Source organism: Eptesicus fuscus, chromosome 9 (assembly GCF_027574615.1).
Source record: "Eptesicus fuscus isolate TK198812 chromosome 9, DD_ASM_mEF_20220401, whole genome shotgun sequence".
Lineage (NCBI taxonomy): Eukaryota > Metazoa > Chordata > Mammalia > Chiroptera > Vespertilionidae > Eptesicus > Eptesicus fuscus.
Window position 1 is genome coordinate 76,552,715 of NC_072481.1, and position 19,240 is coordinate 76,571,954.

At 39.5% G+C, this 19,240-nt stretch overlaps 1 protein-coding gene and 1 long non-coding RNA gene across 2 annotated transcripts; both read left to right on the forward strand.

Annotated features, from left to right (window-relative positions):
* The first annotated feature begins 5,328 nt into the window (after window positions 1-5,328).
* Window positions 5,329-6,438, forward strand: LOC129150358 (uncharacterized). Its single transcript, XR_008557087.1, has 2 exons — window positions 5,329-5,417; window positions 6,267-6,438. It is a non-coding gene; the product is annotated as an uncharacterized LOC129150358 (long non-coding RNA).
* Window positions 6,439-6,519: 81 nt separating this feature from the next.
* Window positions 6,520-15,008, forward strand: LOC103290213 (protein S100-A7-like). Its single transcript, XM_054720824.1, has 2 exons — window positions 6,520-6,598; window positions 14,565-15,008. Exon 2 carries the CDS (start codon window positions 14,601-14,603, stop codon window positions 14,904-14,906), a length of 306 nt encoding a protein of 101 aa, XP_054576799.1. The 5' UTR covers window positions 6,520-6,598; window positions 14,565-14,600; the 3' UTR covers window positions 14,907-15,008.
* Window positions 15,009-19,240: the final 4,232 nt, after the last annotated feature.

Here is a 19,240-nt window from a genome sequence, read left to right on the forward strand (position 1 = left end):
AGCAAACTAAGGAAAACTCGTCTAGAAGAATATTTTGAATCATGCCTTGCTAAGAAAGTGGGTTTTGTTTTCTTTCTGACTTGTCTCTCTAGTTGGGGCAGGTTAATGATTGACCACTATGTAGTCTTTCTTCCGCCCCAGCAGTTGGGCCATCAAAGAAACTGAAAGTCTTTGAGAAACAATGGTATTAAATTGCTTTAGGAAATTCTGATCTGATGAACATCAAACAGGCAGGTGAGGTTTTTCCTGGAATGCTTCTGCACAGGTTTCCTTCTCTGGGAAGTGAAAGTATCTCACTAGAGAGTTCTCCATCCAATGGATGATGAATGATGAGGATGTAGAGTGACTGACAATAGAAAGAAATTCACTCCATGTGGCTAAGGGGAGGGGGAGGGTTACAAATTTCATAGTATAATGCCATTTTTTGTACAAAAATATATATTTGTGGATAGAAAGCAATCTGGATTTGCTCTAAATGCTAATAGGAATTTTCTCAGGTTAGTGGAATTGTGGATAATCTTAGCCCCTGCCAACCCTCTTCCAGTTATCTATGTTTTTAGAAAGAATTTTTAGCCCTGGCCGGTGTGGCTCAGTGGATAGAGTGTCAGCCTGCGGACGCAAGGGTCCCAGGTTTGATTCGGGTCAAGGGCATGTACCTTGGTTGCAGGCACATCCCCGGTAGGGGGTGTGCAGGAGACAGTTGATTGATGTTTCTCTCTCATCGATATTTCTAACTCTTTCTCCCTCTCCCTTCATCTCTGTAAAAATAAATGAAATATATTAAAAATAATTTTTAAAAAGGATACAAATGTTTTCTTAAAACAGAAAAGATAGCTATATTGTAGGTAGCTAATATATTTATGTATGTATATATGATTGATTTGAGTTTTAAAACGTAACATCCTGCTAGAGCTAAAAAAAAATATCAATGCTAGTCTGACTTTAGAGTGGCATAAACTTTTTGAATGTGTTAAAGTAAACAAAGAAAAAATATTGATTTATTTTATCCAATAAGTTTAAAAGCCTCTATAGGGCTTAAAGTGGAAATACTGTTTAAATAAGGATTAAAGACACATACCAAACTCAGATAAAATATTTACAATATACAGGACCAATTAAAAGTGTTTAGCACAGCATCTGGAACAAGGTAGGGGTTTAATAAATCTAAGCCATTATTTATATTAATAAATATAATCTATTTTATTGCATATCTATAAGAACAAAAATTATTCAAAATTGGACAATCAAGATGAACTAACAAGTTCCTGATCATGCAATGGCTAATAAACACATGGAATCAAGCACAAACCAATAGTTATAGACATGCATGTTAAAATTATACATGTATATGCAATTTATGAATATGTACGTCATTCATTACCTATCACAAGAACAAAAATTATTTAAAAAAAGAAAAAATAGTTTTCAGTACTGGCAAGTTTTCAGATAAATGGTTACTTATATGATATGCAAGTAAGAAAATGAATCAGTACAAACTTTGTAGATGATAACTGGTCAGTAAATATCAAAATCTTAAAAATACAGGGTGTTCCAAAAATGTATACATACTGTAACACCAATTTTGAAAATGAAATGTATTTTAATAAACACTGACTTTATAATTATTCCAAGTGTGTGTATACATTTTTTGAGACATCCTATATTTATACTTTTCAACCCCACAATCCCATGCCTAGAAATGTATCTTAAAGAAACAGCCAGGAATATTAACATTTTCTCTTTAAAGACCCAGTAATTTCACTTGTAGGGATTTAGCCTACAAATAAACTCTCACTTGTATAAAGTGACACAGTAGTGGGGTTATTTTTCCAGGTTTGTAATAAGAGATTGGAAGCAACCTAGGTCACCATCACTAGATATTGTGGAAGAATAACAAAGTGAAAAGGAATATGGCTATATAGGGGGGGAAAAAACAAAATTTAATAATTTTAAATTTAAAAATATACAGAATAGTGTACAAATGGGGAAACTAGGAATTCATTTCTATTTGTTTGTATAGTATCTATTTAAAGAAATGCTCTGAAAGGGTACCCAAGAAATTCATAACAGTGACTTTTGTGGGGTATGAGTGGATTAGGCAGATATAGAACAAAAATGAGAGGAAGAATATTCTCTCTTATTTAATTTTTGAATATGTGAATACATTATTTCTTAACTAAATGAGTGAACTGGATTTTAAAAAATAGTCACAGAATGCAGCTGAAAGTGTATAAGCCAAGTACCTCTTATTTTATTGATTTTTAAATTTTATTCTGATCTATGCATCCTTTATTCCATGACCAAATGCTGAGCCGCATCCAAGCAACAGTACCCAAAGTACCTTTTAAATGTCCAAACTGAATAAATACAATACCTGAAATTAACTGTGCTTATCTTTCCTCTCTGAGGACAGGAAAAATCCTTTTCTTCTCTTAGCATCCTCACATGAAAAAATGCCTGAAACATAATAGATATTCAATTAATTTTAGAGAAATTAATGAATCAATAAACGTTTAAAAGTTGTTAGTTACCAAGGAAAAGGTCACAAGGAATTCTCACTTTTAGGAGATTTATTTTCAACAAAAAGTAAAAAATACTTTTGATAGAAGAGTGAAAAGTTCCAAGGGTCCAAATAGTTATTATAAGTACTTACCTCCTTCATCAGCTCTAATCCTAAAGAGGCTGTTCATATAGATTATTAAAGCTAAGATAAAATCAAGTAAAATAACTGCAAGGCAATACACGGCCCCACTATGGTACCACCTAGGTTCATAAACCACGTTTATCATTTCCATTCAATAATGAGACAAATCTTTTTTCCTTTTCTTGCCAATGAGGGATATTAGGATATGTTCACAACTCAGCCATGACAGTTAATGAGGGATGGAGGACAATGAGCTTAGAATATGTCTATACACCATCAAAATCCCCCACAAAGCACACCACGTATTAAAAATGATCTAGTGCTAGTGTAATAATTAACACTAGGGGAAATGTTCGGGGGCAGAAAGGCAGGCTATGGAATGAGCAGGTGACTATACATTAGATTAGTGATTCTCAACACTGGCTGCACATTATAATCAACTGGGGAGCTTTTAAAAATACTGATGCCAGGGCTGCACTCCCAGAGAGTCTGATTAAATTTGTGTGGAGCACAGCCATTCCTTTTTTTTTTTTTTTTTAAAGCACCTGAGGTGATGCTGTTGGGGAGTCAGGGTTGAAAAACATTGCATTTGAATATGAGGAGGATGGAGAGAATTATTTTACAAGAAAAGATGACTTAATCAGCTTGTTCCACCCACTATAATGTATTCAGAAACAATTTTTTTTTTTAGATTAAACCCTTCCCTTTATTTCCTAATCTCCCGAACCCAGACTTTATCCAAAACTCCATGTCTGGACTATTAAGTTATTTCCTATAAGTCTGTCTCTTGCTTTCATTCTTACTTCATATTTCCACCTTGCGTAACAATAACAAATGTTTTTCCTTACATCAACAACTCTGCTATCTACAGAATGTATGCAATCTAAATTTCTCAGCATGGCTTCCACGCTGAGCTCTGACATCACCTAATGAAATCATTTTTGCTGTTTAGTTTGCTCGACTACATCGAATTAGTGGGGATTGATAACTTCTAAAGTACTTTTCAGCTCTAAAGTTTCAAGTTCTCTGGTTCAGAGTCATACCACCCACCCCACCAGTAGAGATCCAATCTTCCACTGCCCTGCTTATTTCCTGCTCTTTTCCCCTGCAGTGCTGTTTCCTCTCCTGAAAGTGTTTTCTTTCCCCGCAGCCTAGTAGATCCTCAGTCACCTGCCTCAAGCTCACCTCCTCCAGAGGCTTTCAGGAAATGACATCACTTTACATCCATCATATTCTTACTTTAAGATCCCTTTATTACTTTGTAGTACTGTAGACTCTCACTCAAAGTTTGGTCCAGGGACCAGCATCACTTGTATGCTTGTTATACATCCCAGCCCTCACCCAAGTCTGCATTTCCACCACATGCACATTGAGAGGCAATGGGTTATAACAGGTTATTAGCATCTTTTGTTTTCTAGTTAAGAATCCTATCTTTTAACTTTAACAAAAATTCAACTAAATTTTTTTGTATTTACTATTCACATAGCAGGCGTCCCTGAACTGTTTGTTGAATGAATGAATGAATGATTATTGTGTTTACCAAATACTATGATAGGAATAGTAAACTCAAAATGTATTATTAGAAGTTGATAAATAGAATGATAGACTTATGGAACTTTAAGGGTCTTAAGAGAACATCTCACTAAGTCTCCTTTCGCAGATGGAGAAAAGGGAGACCATGAAAGGGAATTGACTACAGCAGGGAGGACAAATTCAACATCTTTATTTTCAGGCTACACTCCCCAGTGTTCCAGTTTCAGTAGCAATGTATCAACAACCTTGAACGCCGCCAAAATAGATGTTTAGGGATTCACAAGCCTTTACGCCAAGATTATTCGTCATATTTTAGAATCCTTAACCATGTGTCTGAGAGAGCGCTAAGAGCTGGGGACACTGGAATGACCATGACCTAGTGCTTAGCTTTCTGGAGATTCCAGTCTAACGGACAGCAAGGCAGGACAGAGGAAAACAAAACAAGTACTGAAAAACTGAAGCCCTTTGGATTCATTTACCTTCTAGACCTTAAAAGCACTGTATAGTACAGCACAATGGAAACATGTAATAAAATGTCCGAATCGTGAATTTGGTACACGTCTTTTTTTCAGTTTTGAGCTCTTTCAAGCCCTCTGATTTCGCGCGCGTGAGCGTGTGCGTGTGATACCAGCACAATGCAGAGCACACAGTGAGGCCGCAATGAATTAAATTAACACTTTCAAAGTCCAACTTTTCTGCAGAAACAAGTTTTGTTTTCCCTTTTTTCTTGAGTCAGTGGCACAGGCGCAGTGAGTGGAAAGCAAGTCCTCCCTAACGGAACCCGGCCCAGCTCCCGGGCCTCCCTGCAGAGCGCTCGCCCGCGGGGAAGCTGGCAGAAGGCAGAGGCCGCGGGGCTGAGCGCAGCCGGGGCGGGAGCAGTGGGAACCCAGCCGGGCTCCTCCGGGGCCGGCGGCCCAGGGAGGGGCGGGGCGGGGCGAGGCCGGGCCGAGGCGCCTCCAGCCGGTCCGCGGGGCCGCGCAGCCCGCAGCGCATTCCGGCGTCCTCCTCCCGCGCGCCGCGCTCCCTCCCCCGACAGCTGATTCATTGGCTCGGCCGCCCAGACTGCCTGGCGCCGGCCGCGTGACGTCACCCATTCACCGAGCCCGCCTCCCCCCTCCGCTGGCGCCGGCCGGGCGGTCGCCCTGACAACGCAGACGCCAGCCGGCACAATGACTTCCAGCTGGAGCAGCCAAGCCTGCCTGAGCGCTCTCTCGCTCGCGCTGAGTTTAAGATCTCGGGGGTGGGTTTCTTTCTTTCTTTCTTTCTTCCCCCGCCCCCTCTCTCTTTTTCCGGCTCCTGCGGGTTCCCCCTGCCGGGAAGTGAACTCTCTCTGGTTTTCTAGGGCTTTGGTCCCAGTCTCTTGTGAAGCGCGCTTGTAAGGCGCCCTTCCTCCGTCGCAGGCTCCCGGGGCTCTGTGTTTTGCTGGGCATCATCCCACGCTGGGCTCGGCAGGCCTTGCTGGCGGTTGGGTTCAGCCCTTACAGCGCTAACACCTGCAGAGCTGAGGCTGCTGCCAAAAGGCGGAAAGCAGGAGAGGAAAAATTCATTGCCATAATAGTGAAAATGGTAAACCTCAGCTGTCTTAGAGAAGAATGCCTGAGTAGGTGTTGATTACCTCCCACAATCACAAAACTTTCTTTAAAAGAATTTGCACCATCCCCTCTTAAAACGCGGTGGTTCTTATTTTGCTTTTTCACGACAGCTAGGGACGTAATGCTTCCAAATGGATAAATATTTCCAGAACAGAAAATAAATCTGGGAAGTTGTGTTGTAAATTAGAATAGAGTGTGTGAGGATCTTATTGGGACCCAGGGAGAGGGAATGAAAGGGGAGGAAAGGGAAAGGAAAAGGAGGAGGGAGAGGGGGGAAGAGATGGTACAGCTTTGGAAGTTTCTTCCCAGTAGGGCAAATAATTCAGCACACAACACTTTCCCACCCTCACTCCAACCATGTAAGAATCTTGAAGCCCTGAAGGAGGGGGGGGTGCTGAAGGGAGGGGGAGTAGACAGTGCTGTTGACTAGAGTTGGGTGGGAGGTAATTCCTTACGCTTCATCTTACATTTTTGCCAAATCTCTTGCTTCAAAACAGCTGCATTTTTGGATGTAAGTCCACAACTGAGAACTAAGCGAAACCCACCCATGGATAGCATAAATCTGCATTGTTGAAGCTGCTCATCTGCAGGATCAATGAGCCCAGATGATGCAAACTCCCAGCTCTTGCAAAAATACCTCCAATAAAAACAAGCACTTTGGCCCCCTTTCTACTTCCTGTTAGTCCAGATTTCAGCATATTCTTTTGTGCTTTGTTATTTATTGATAATAAATTTGGTCATATCCTCAAACAGGTTTACAGCCCTTTGAAGGCAGAGAAAGACTCTTCCCTAAACTTTCAATATTCTGGTCCATCTGAATAGATGCACAGTGAGTATCAACTGATGATGGTACTAAGGAATGATTAATAATCCCACAAGGCATTTAGTTGGTCAAGTTATCATTTATTGGCTCATAATAATCCTTGGCTTCTCTGTTTTCAACACACTAGAATAGTTTTGTATGAAGAGACCTTTCTAGGAAGTAGTTGATGACCATTAATAAAAGTAACTAATATATTAGGATACAGTCCATGGTCAAGTTAGAAATATTTACTGTTCACATATTTCCCAGGGTTAATGCTGGTAGTAGTTAGCAGTTTATTAAAATAAACAAAACAAAAGAAAAAAACAAAAAAACCTTGAGTTCCTTTTGTTACCTATAAGAAATGAGGACTCAGTGAAACATTACTTTTCTAAAATTGCTACATATTTAAATGTGATTGTAATTGCTCCTTAGCATTTTAAAATTATAACATTGATACCAAATGCATTAGACTCCAAAGAACAGTCTATCAAGGTTGGCATTTTTATTTAAAATGGTCTATAACATAATGATGACTGATTATCCCATCCACATTGTTTGAATTCACATAAATGCCAGGTTTCAACATTAGGGAGAAAAATACTCCAGAGACCTAAAATAGATATGATTTGAATGTTTTATTTTCCTCTTCTTTTCTACCTCTCACTACACTTACAGGTATGCTTCTCAGTTATGGTGTTGCGAGAGAAATCAGTGAGTCCAATTTTCCCCAACACTAGTGAGAGTAGGATGGATCTTATGATATCTTTAGAAAATGAATTTTCTAAGACTCGCATAGGAGAATGAGTGGTTTTATTGGCATGGGATTATATTTCTCGGATTTCAAAGTCCCATTGTCCTGAAGCCAGTCATGGAAAATACATAGCTGGGGCTCCAGCAGAATCACATGCAGGGCCAGTGTCCAGAGTGTCCATTCCATGGTGGTTTGAGTCTGGTACAGCATTAGCTATTCACTGTCCATTAGTCCACTGTGTGGAGCCCACATGGCTATGGGCCAGGTGGGCAAGTGCAGAGAGTGCGAGCCCCTCAGGGAGCAAAAAAGGGGCAAACTTCTTTGTTCTGAGGTTAAGAATCTCTGATTTCTGGCCCTTGCAGTGGCCATACTTGTTCTGGCCGCTGACTTGGCTCCCAGGTGTGACTAACAGATACGCATCTTCCTACATTACCCAGACCTTACTGGGCATGTGTCTATTATCTAGATCAGTGGTTCTCAATCTTTCTAATGCTGAGACCCTTTAATACAGTTCCTCATGTTGTGGTGACCCCCAACCATAAAATTATTTTCGTTGCAACCTCATAACTGTAATTTTGCTACTGTTATGAATTGTAATGTAAATATCTGTGTTTTCCGATGGTCTTAGGCTCTACAGCAGCGGTTCTCAACCTGTCACGACCCCACAGGTTGAGAACCGCTAGCAGGGTCGCCTAAGACCATCGGAAAACACAGATATTTACATTATGATTCATAACAGTAGCAAAATTACAGTTATGAGGTAGCAACGAAAATAATTTTATCGTTGGGGGTCACCACAACATGAGGAACTGTATTAAAGGGTCGCGGCATTAGAAAGGTTGAGAACCACTGATCTAGACCCTTTCCCCAGCAATCTGCGGGGAACAAACTTGGAGAATGTTAACTGCAGCTTTCTGGCAAAGCTGTACAAACGGCATGCCTATACTATCTAATCTCCCCTTTGCTCCTTTCCTGTTAAATAATAACCAGGTTATTAATGGTACCAAGAGCACTAGCTGCCAGGGGTTTGGAACCCAAGCTATACTTTAGAAGTACCCTGTAATATTTTTAAAAATGCAGTTGGCTAGGTCCCTTCCCTAGAGATTTATATTTACCTGGTCTGGGGTGTTGCCAGGGCATCTATTTTTTTTTTTTTTAACTTTTTATTTTGAATAGTAGATTCACAAGAAGTTGCAAGATAGTAGAAAGGTTCCATATATCCTTCACTTTGTATCCACTATTGGTTACATTATACATAACTATAGTACAACAATAAAATCAGGACACTGACATTGGTATAAAGTGTTCTTGTAATTCTGTCATCTTATCATCTATATATTTCTTGAAACCACTGACACAATGAAGGCACAGAACTATTCCAGCACCACAAAGATCTTCCTTATGTAATCTCTTTATAGTCATCACCTCCCGCTCCACACACAATATCCTAACCCTCGGCAACCACTATTCTCCACCTCTATTTGTCACTTTGAGACTGTTATGTAAATTGCTTCTTCCAAACTTGTAATCTCCTGATTGGCTTTTTTCACTTAGCATAATGCCCTTGAAATCCATACGAGTTGTTCCATGTATCAATAGTTTATTCCTTTTTATTACTGAGAAGTATTTTATCCTATGAATGTACAACAATTTAATTATTCACCTATTGTAGGGCATGATGGTTGTTTTCCTTTTGATGGCTATTACAAATAAAGCTGCTACAAACATTTCTGTAAAGGTTTTTGTGTAGATACAAGTTTTTATTTCTCTGGATGAATGCTCAAGGAGTGTGACTGCTAGCTCATATGGTAAGTATATGTTTATTTTTTAAGAAACTGTCAAACTATTTTCTACTGTACTTGCTGTACTATTTTACTTTCCCAACAGCAATGCAGGGGAGATCCAGTTTCTACCATTCTTGCCAATATTTTTTATTTTAATTGTTCTGATAGGTGTGTAGGGGTATCTCACCAAGGTATTACTAATTTGCATTTTCCTAGTGATGTTGAACATCTTTTCATGCCATCCATATATCCTGTTACTTGCCATCCATATATCCTCTTCAGTGAAATATCTCTCCATGTATTTTGCCCATTTTCTTATTGGATAATATTTTTTTGTTACTGTTGAGTTTTGAGTTCTTCATGAATTTTAGATATGAGTCCTTTATCAGACATGTGATTTGCAAGTAATTCACCCCAGTCTTTTCATCCTTTAACAGGATATTTTGGAGAGCAAAGCTTTTAATTTTGATCAAGTCCAGTTATTATCATTGGAGTTCCCTTTGAGTCCCCACCTGTTACTGGTGGAAGTAGAATTCTTGGGGTGCCACTGGGAAAATAATTTCTGGGGACCCCCATGGGAGGATGAGGTTTTGTGGAAAGCTTTACTGATGATGTAAAATTAAGGGAGTTCTCCTCCAAGGTCCCATCACCCTCCATCCCATCAAGGAAAAAGCCCCATCTTGTCTTCAGCAGGGCTAGGATTAAAGCCACTGCCCAGAGCCCCCACTCCATATTAAAGCACAGCTCAGTCCAGCATCTGACTAGCTGCAGCCCACGTGTGTGGGGTCTGCATGGCCATGGGCCGTGCGGCTGCTAAGGCCCGGGCAGGCTAGCACACAGGTGAGTGAGGGTTACCACGGAACGAGCCAGAAATGGGGGGTGGCGAAGGGCGGGGGGTGGGGGGGAGAGGGAGGCAGAGGGAGGGAGATAAACTTTTGTCTGGGCATTATAATCAGGAGTTTAACTCATTAACCTTCAGGATTTCATGGGCTTGCAGTGGCTCTTCCCCTCTAGCCAGTTATCTTTTTCCCAGGTTTTACTGACAGACAAGCACCTTCCCTATGTCATGCCGACTTCAGTGTGCATGCACCATCTCCCCCTTTGCTTTCTTCTTATTATTAATATTAACAAACTAGCTAATTATGACAATAACATAATTGTTCCATTTTTTCTTTTCTTTTATGGAACATTCTTTTGGTGTCATGTCTAAGAACTCTCTACCAAGTCCTAGGTTCTATAGATTTTCTCCTATATGTTTTTTTCTAAATGTTTTACAGTTTTACATTTAAGATTATGATCCATTTTAAGTTAATTTTTATATAACTTTGAAGTTTAGATCATAGGTTTTATTGCCTATGAATATCCCAATTTGTTGATAAAGACTATTCTTCCTCCATTGAATTGCTTTTGTTCCTTTGCAAGTATCAGTTGGTAGTACTTGTGGGGTCTATTTCTGGCTTCTCTGTTTTCTGTTGATCTGTATATCCATCTCTCCACAAGTACCACACTGTCTTGGTAACAGTGACTATGAAATAAGCCTTGAATCTGAGTAGACTGATACTTCCAATATTTTTTTTTTGTACATTTTTAAGTTATTCTAGTTCCATTCCATACAAATTTTGGAATAATCTTAATTTATATTCACAATAAACCTTACTGGGATTTTGATAGGAATTGTGTTAAAACTGAATATCAATTTGAGAAGGTTGACATCTTTATTATGTATGAACATAGTATATATCTCCACTTATTTAGATCTTTACTTGATTTCTTTCATTTGCATTTTGTAGTTCTAGCATACAAGTTCCGAGCATGTTTAGACTTATACCTAAGTGTTTCACTTTGTAGAGCAATTGCATATGGTATTATATATTTTTTTCTGTTTACATGTGCTCTCTGCTAGTATATAGAGAGTTACTAATTTTTATATGTTGAGCTTGTATTCGGTGACCTTGATATACTCACTTATTTGTTCTTCCAGTATTTTGTTAACAATGATGAGATGGGACATCCTTGCTTTGTTCCTAATATTAGAGGGAAAGCATTCAGTCTTTCATCATTAAGTATGATGTTACTTATAGGTTTATTTATTTTTTTATCCATTTGAAGAAGTTCCCCCTAGTCCTAGTTTTCTGAGAGTTTTTATCATGAATGGATATTGAATTTTGTCAAGTGCTTTTTCTGCATCAATTGATAGAATGATATGGTTTTTCTTCCTAAGCCTGTTAATATGGTAGATTATATTGATTGATTTTTTAATGTTGAACTAGCCTTGTATCCAGGAATAAACACCAATGGATCATGATATCTTATCCTGTGCTGACATAGTGCTGAAATCTATGTGCTAAGATTTTGTTAAAGATTGTTACTTTATAAGAGATATTAGACTGTAGTTTTTGTATTCTCTTTGTCTGATTTTGATGTCAGGTTCATATTGGCTTTCTGATATTAATGAAAAAGTGTTCCTCTTATATTTTAGGGAAGAGAATATGTTAATTTTGGTGTTAATTTTTCTTTAAATGTTTGGTAGAATTCTATAGTAAAACAATCTGAGCTTCAAGATTTCTTTTTCTGAAGTTTTAAATTTATATATCTACTTTCCTTAATAGTTACAGGGCTACTGAAATATTTGAGTTGAAGTACTTTGTGATCTTCAAAGAATTGGATCATTTTATCTAAGTTTTCAAATTTATGTGTTTGATATTTTCTTGCTTTCCTTTGATGTCTGTAGTGATATCAGATATTAGAGCTTCATTCCTAATACTATTAATTTGTGTGTTCTCTCTTTTTGCTTTCAGTCTTGCTAGAAATTGGTCAATTTTGATTGATGTTTTTTCAAAGAACCATTTTTATGTTTTATGAATCTTCTTTACTTTTCTGTTTTTAATTTCATTGATTTCTACTCTATATTTACAATTTATCTGTTTTCACTGCATTCCAAAAATGTAGTATGTTGTATTTTCATTCAGTTCAATGAATTTTTTAATTTCCATTGAGATTTCCTCATTGATTATTTAGAAGTGTGTTGTTTCGTTTCCAAATGTTTATTTTCCTGTTACCTTTCTGCCCATGACTTCCAGTTTGATTTTTATTATGGTCAGAGAATGCACTGTCCAATGTAATTTTTAAAAATCCTCTGAGCTTTGTTTTAGGGCTTTATGCTCCTGTGGTGTAAGTTCTGTGTTTGCTTGAAAAGAGTGCTGCTGCTGTTGGGCAGAGTGTTCCGTAAGTGTCAATTAGCTTCTGCTGGGTGACGGTACTGTTGACTTCTTTAATATCTTTGCTGATTTTCTGTCTAGTTGTTCAATCAATTATTGAGAGAGGAGAGTTGAAGTCCCTCTGTAATTGTGGATTTGTCTGTTTTTCCTTTCTCTTTTAAAAATACATTTTTTTATTGATTTCAGAGAGAAAGGGAGAGGGAGAGAAAGGGAAAGGGAGAGAAAGATAGAAACATCAATGATGAGAGAGAATCATTGATCAGCTGCCCCTGTATGCCCCAGACTGGGGATCAAGCCTGCAACCCAGGCATGTGCCCTGACCGAGAATTGAACCGTGACCTCCTGGTTCATAGGTTGACACTCAACCACTGAGCTACACCAGCAGGGCAGTTTTTCCTTTCAGTTGTAACAGTTTTGTGTCACATACTTTACAGCTCTATTGTTCGGTTCATACTCATTTAAAATTGCTATGTCTCACCCAGCCAGCATGACTCAGTGGTTGAGCATCGATCTATAAACCAGGAGGTCATGGTTCTATTCCCAGTTAGGGCACATGCCTGGGTTTCAGGCTCGATCCCCAGTGTGGGGTGTGCAGGAGGCAGCCAATCAATGATTCTCTCTCATCATTGATGTTTCTATCTTTCTCTCCCTTTCCTTTCCTCCCTGAAATCAATAAAAGTACATTTCTCTTGATCTTTTTTAAAATGACTGGAACAACACACCTGGGAATGCCACAAAAATGGGAAACTAAGCATTCAATATTACAGGATGGTTCCAAATTTTTTTTAAAAAGTTTGATTTGCTAATCTTTACATTGTAACCGCAGAGCTAGTGATTTTGAGTGCAGTCTGTTTGACAGCAGTGATACAAGCAAGGTACAATAGACAGTAGAACCAGGGGCCTAAAAAGATTGCAGGCAAGTCAGAATTTCAGTAAATACCCAAAGTGCATCTCATCATTTATTACATAGCTCTGGGGCACTTAAGCACTGTTATCAGTTGCATGAATCACCATGGCAATTGATGACTGTAAAAACTCAATATATATACCCTCCCCTGTAGTGTTTTAAAACTTTTGGTTCTGAAAAATACCTTTTGAACTGTGCCGTGCCAGCACAGCCAAGGGTTCGGCAAGCCTGAGGGAGGGCGGTGAAGGATGTAGAAAAGACAGACAAAGAGAATAAGCTGGGTCTAGGTGGATCTCCTGTGCCTGGCTGAGGCCACAGAGAAAAAGATCCAGACTGCAAGCTGATGCTTTACTTTATAGTCAGAGGTAAACAAGGTAGTGGTCACCATAGTTACAATGTTCTTGTGAGTTTCACTTGTTTTGGCAGCACTTGCTGCACCTCCCACAGCCCATTAGCTACCCAGGTAAGATCTAGGGGGCTCATAAGGTCAAGCTTAATTATGCTAAGAGGGCTGTGCCCCCTATAGCCGCTCCCTACATTGAACTATCTGTCTCATTCTATCTCTGTCTGTTTTTCTACTAAATTTAGGCAGCAAGGAAGCATTCTTTCTTTTCTGTAATTTAAAATCTTTTTGTCAGGTTTAAATTACTTGGGAAAATCTGAATATTGACTCCTGACAAAGCAGAAGTCCATAATCCATCCATTTTCTAAGCATTTATGCCAAACTAAAATCCTTTCACGTCTCCCTATTAGTATGTTCACATTCACTCCTAGGACTGTATCTCCAGAAGCGAGAGAGGGTATCTCAGCCTATGGTCAGTTTTGCACTGTGATGAAGAGAACCTGTCAGATGTGAACTGGGGCTACCAGTCTCATAATAGACCACTTACTAACATTAGACCAATGCTAAGAGTAAAGCAGAATGATAGGAAATGTTAATGATAAATGAACATATATGTAGATATACATGTATGTGTGTATTATATATACACATAAAATATAGATAAATATAATATATATGTGTGTGTATATGTGTGCATATATATATACACACACACACACACACATATATATATATATATATATATATATATACACACACACACACACACATATATATGTAATAAATATAGCCCACTTTTCCCCTATGTCCCCACCTCCACACACCTTCATGGTGCGCTCTCATTCATTTGCTACCAGCACTAGTTCATATTCATGTCCCTTCGACTCAGTGGGAGACTCCCAACCACTGGGCATGGGCTGAGTAGAAAGTTATCCTACAGCCATGCATTTAAAAAAAAGAAATAACCACACTCATCCTTCTCCTCAGTGACACTTTCTCAGCTCTGCTTCCTTGAACACCAAGATGAGCTACACTCACCCTGAGAAGTACGTGATGAGCATGGTCGACCTGTTCCACAAACACAGCAAACCGGACGACATGATTGACGAGCCGGGCCTGCTGATGTTGCTGAAGGAGAATTTCCCTAACTTTGTCAAGGCCTGTGAGAGAAGGGGCAAAAATTACTTGTCCCATGTCTTTGAGGAAAAGGATCAGAATAAGGATAAGAAGATCCAGTTTTCGGAGTTTCTGTGCTTGGTGGGGGACATAGCCATGGACTACCACAGGCAGAGCCACGGAGCCCTGCCCTGTTCGGGGGGAAGACAGTGAGCGTGCCCAGCCCCAGGCCGCCAGAAACCACAAGAAATAATAAAGTGTCCCTTTTGTCCAGAAAAAAAAAGAGAAAGAAATAAAGAAATAACCTTACAATCATTTGAAACAAAGCCAAGTATTACTTTTAAAAAGCTACCTGCTTTCAATTAAGCAGGAAATTATCTAAGAAGCCACTTAATTTGCTTTGGTCTGTAGTCCCGCAACTGCTTTATGCTGAGTGGAGCATGAAATTAAATATGTAACAACTATCCTAATGGTAATGTTTCAGAATGCTAGCGTTGGAGAATCTTAGGTATTCTGAGGGGTAACAAATACAAAAACATACAAATCATAGACTGTGGCTGCATTGGGTTTGAGAAAAACAAACTATTATTAATGTCCTCTATGTATTTATATATATATATAGTTATATAGGTTATATATATTTTAAAACTATTAAGTTTAAAAATGATTTTTCTATTATACATACAGGAAGGGTAGTCATACATGTATGGAGAAATCTCTCTGACAATAAAATGCTCCCCCAACCCCCACCCATGGAAATTCTTACACTATTTTCTTGGGTCCAACTGTAAAGTGGATTATTGAAGGATCTAGTAAAGGAGAAGGTCATAGTGAATTTTTAACATTTGTTGAATAAATGCTAATACTAATCCCTTGTTTGAGGTATTCATCTTTGTTAAGAGCCAAGAATACATACTGTTTGCAATGGAGAAAGTGTTTATGTAGACATATAAGGGCACTAGTTTATGCAGGAGATTTTAGAAGCATTACTAAAGTGACACTTCAATCCGTACTTAACAATGTTGTAAATGCTAGATGGTTCTCAGAGACTCCTATTTATTTAAACGTTTTTTACAACTTTGAAACTATTTTTATACTAGATAAATCTTTTCAAACACTAATCATATTACATGTAAACGTTTAAAAAATCTCTGTATAAATGCAGATAAAAGCATCCTTGTCCTTTTGTAGTTTGTATTCCAAAAGAATCCTTTCCTTTCTTTCTTTCTTTCTTTTTTTTTTAAAAAAAAAAAAACACCCCAAAACTAGGGTAGACATCCTGCCAGGTTTACCAGGAAATTTTGACAAACAAATAGAAGAATTTGGTATCTTTGTCCCCATGTGTGAAGCCGGACAAGGTTGAACTGAGATAGCTTGCAAAGTTCCAAAGTTACTCTGGCACTCATTAATTTTATGCTAAAGATGCTTAAAATTCTAATTTCTATCATTGAGTCTAACAACACTTGATGATATTGTTAAAAATACTAATAGTTTTATAAGTTATTATCTACAAAAATTCTCCGGAAACCTATATCATGGCGATTTATGGAGCTTTGGATATTTTTCTAGGACAAATAGTTTCCCTTCTTCTTCAGTTGTTCTTCAGCTTTTCTTGATCAGAGAAAGAGCATAGAGCTTAATCACATAGGATCCTTGAGCCAAAATTTGTGTGACCTGGTTTAATTTGTGTAAATATAGAGAGATGCTTACCTTCTTTTTTTTAAAAAAAGTACATTTTTATTGATTTCTGAGAGGAAGGGAGAGGGAGCGGGGGGAGGGGAGGAGGAGGAGAAGAGAGATTTGTTGTTCCATTTATTTATGCATGCTTGTCTGCGCCTTGACCAGACGAAACCTTGGAATATTGGTGAGACAGTCAGTAATCCAGGACAAGTGGAACAGGGAAACTGAGACAGACAGATGAACAAACTGACAGTTGTACTTTAGCTCCAGACCCAGAAAAGCAGCACAATCAGGTGGGCGACACCAGGACCAGCTGCGCTCACTGAGGACACGGTGCCCGGACACTAACCAATCAGTGGAGACCACGACCCTGGAGGAGCACAGCTAAGACTGATTACTCTTCTGCTGAAACCCTCCCCGGAGACCTCCCTAAGGTTCCCTCCTGTGAGAAAGAGAAAACGCCAAAACAGAGGACCCAGTTCACGCTCTTCCTCTGGGGAGCAGCCCCCATATTCCCTTTCCTCTCTTCTTCCCTCACTTTCCCCCACAGGCCTGCATCTCCTTATCTCTAAGGGGCCCCACCAGACTGCAACTTGGGGGGCAATGGGCAGTGGCAGCTCCCTGCAGACTAGTCCCCTGAACCTGATCCCTAGGCCCCCTCTTCTCTGACTTCCCAGAGAGCCAGGGCAGCCCAGCCTAGGCTCTCCTGTTGCTGCTTCTGTGCTACGTTCCCACATAGTCACCTGGACTCGTGTTGTGAAATTTTTCCTGCACAAAGTCAAGAACCCACACGCTACGAACCAACCTAGATAGACCTGCTCAGGGCCAGGTCCCCTTTTCTCGTAACGTTGGGCTGATGCTCTAACCAACTGAGTTACCCAGCCAGGGCAAAATACAAATTTAAAGATAAAAAATAAATGCCTTTCTATAGCCAGGGGTGTGATTTGTTTATATACACAGCGGTTTACTTTTCCAATTAATGAGTGGGCCTTTATGCATGAATGCCCATTAGTGTTAATGAATAATGCGTGTGTGGTTTAATAGATTGCTGTGCTGAACGCATGGCGCTCCCTGCTGATATCGTTGTAGTAATAGGTTATTATTTAATAGGAGAGGAGTAAAGGGGAAGACTAGATATAGGCATGCCATTCATACAGCTTTGCCAAAAAGCTACATTTAGCACTCTCAAGTCTATTCCCTGCTAATTAATGGCGGGAGGGGCCAGACAAAGTCAGTCTAGACGAGTGCCCAGTAAGGTCTGAGTGACATGGGAAGGTACTTGCCTATCAATGAAACCTGAGAGCGAGTCAGTGGCCAGAATGGATGTGGACACTGCAAGCACGCAACATCGACATATATAAACTTCCAAACAAAGGAAATGCTCGCGCTCTCACGGGCTGAGCCTTCTTGAGGCTCTTGTTGGCAGGGGCACCTCCCTGTGCCTGCCTTGTGCACCTCCATGTGGGGCTCCACACATGGACCGATGGGCTTTCATCTGGCCAGAAACTGAACCATACCCGTCTGCCACGTGGAACGGAAGCTCTGGACACTGGCCCTGTTTCTGACTTTGCTGAACTCCCAGCTGCCCCTCTTTCAGGAATGGCTTGGGGGAAATGGGGCTTTGGAACTTGAGAAATGTAACTCCATGCAAATAAAGCCTTCTTCCACTTTCCTCCCGGGGCGGGGGGCTTCTGAAGACATTTCTTTGAGCGGCCCCTCAAGAGCCTCATTCCCACTCATGTGGGGAAGTCCGGCCCTTAATTCCTTGTCATCACTGCCACAAAACAGACCTGTATGTTATCATTTGTACGTGTGACATCTCAAGAAAATGAATTAACCCAGTATTTAAGAAACACTTGGAGATAATGTTTTACTAGGGAATAATTGGGCAATATTTTTTAAAATCTAAACTTGGAAAAGAGATATTTAATTGAAAGGAGTGAATTTGAAGACAGGACTTAAAAACACATTCGGAAACTTGAAATTCTCTGGTCAAAATTGGTCAAATTTAGATCAGAGCAGAGATGCCATTTGATCTTAGGGATGTGGGACTGTGTTACCTATCCAGATATTCACTCCTGAGAGCCTGGCAGGCCCCAGGAAATATAGTTTCTTGTTTATTTTCATGGGAAGTTGCATGGAAAATATAATTAGAAAATAAAAATAAATTTGGTTTCAGGGAGGAGTAACCAACTCTTAGCTGGTAAAATGTACTAGGTTTCCTAAATCAATTAACAAAACCTTAGGGATTACTCCATCGACATGGCATGCCCTCTGACGAAAGGCCGCAGGAAATAAAAAACTTTTACTCTCTGGTCATTCCCTGTGGCTGCCACCCAAAGAAGAAAGAATAGAACCACCAAGCTATGTTCTGTGGAATTTGTGTGTAAGTTTTCTTCCTCCCTTTACCTCATATTGGGGCCTCTCTCTCTCTCTCTCTCTCTCTCTCTCTCTCTCTCTCTCTCTTACACACACACACACACACACACACACACACACACACTATTTTTTCTCCAACTTGGGAGATATGTAGGGTGATAGGCAGCAAATATTATTGATGTGTACTATACACATATTTTATGTGTATGCCCACAACTGCTTAAACTATATTTCTAGAAGACAGTTACGATGCCAGTGCCAGCTTCTCAATGTGAAGTTACTCCTTGCCAGCGTTTGAATGCTGGCCTTTCCCTACTTAGCAAAGTCTAAGCACACAGCAAATGAGCTAAAGTTTTTGAAAGGGAATTCCCTTGGGAAGTCACGGAAACAGAACATTATTTTAGGAAAAAATGAGAATGAATCACTAGTTTTCTTATCTAACTTTCTATAGTTAGAAAAACCTAGATTCAGTTCTCTTCTGTCTCTAT

Bases quoted from the DNA above. Each gene is read 5' to 3' on its own strand.
- LOC103290213 (XM_054720824.1), top strand. From the start codon at position 14,601: ATGAGCTACACTCACCCTGAGAAGTACGTGATGAGCATGGTCGACCTG.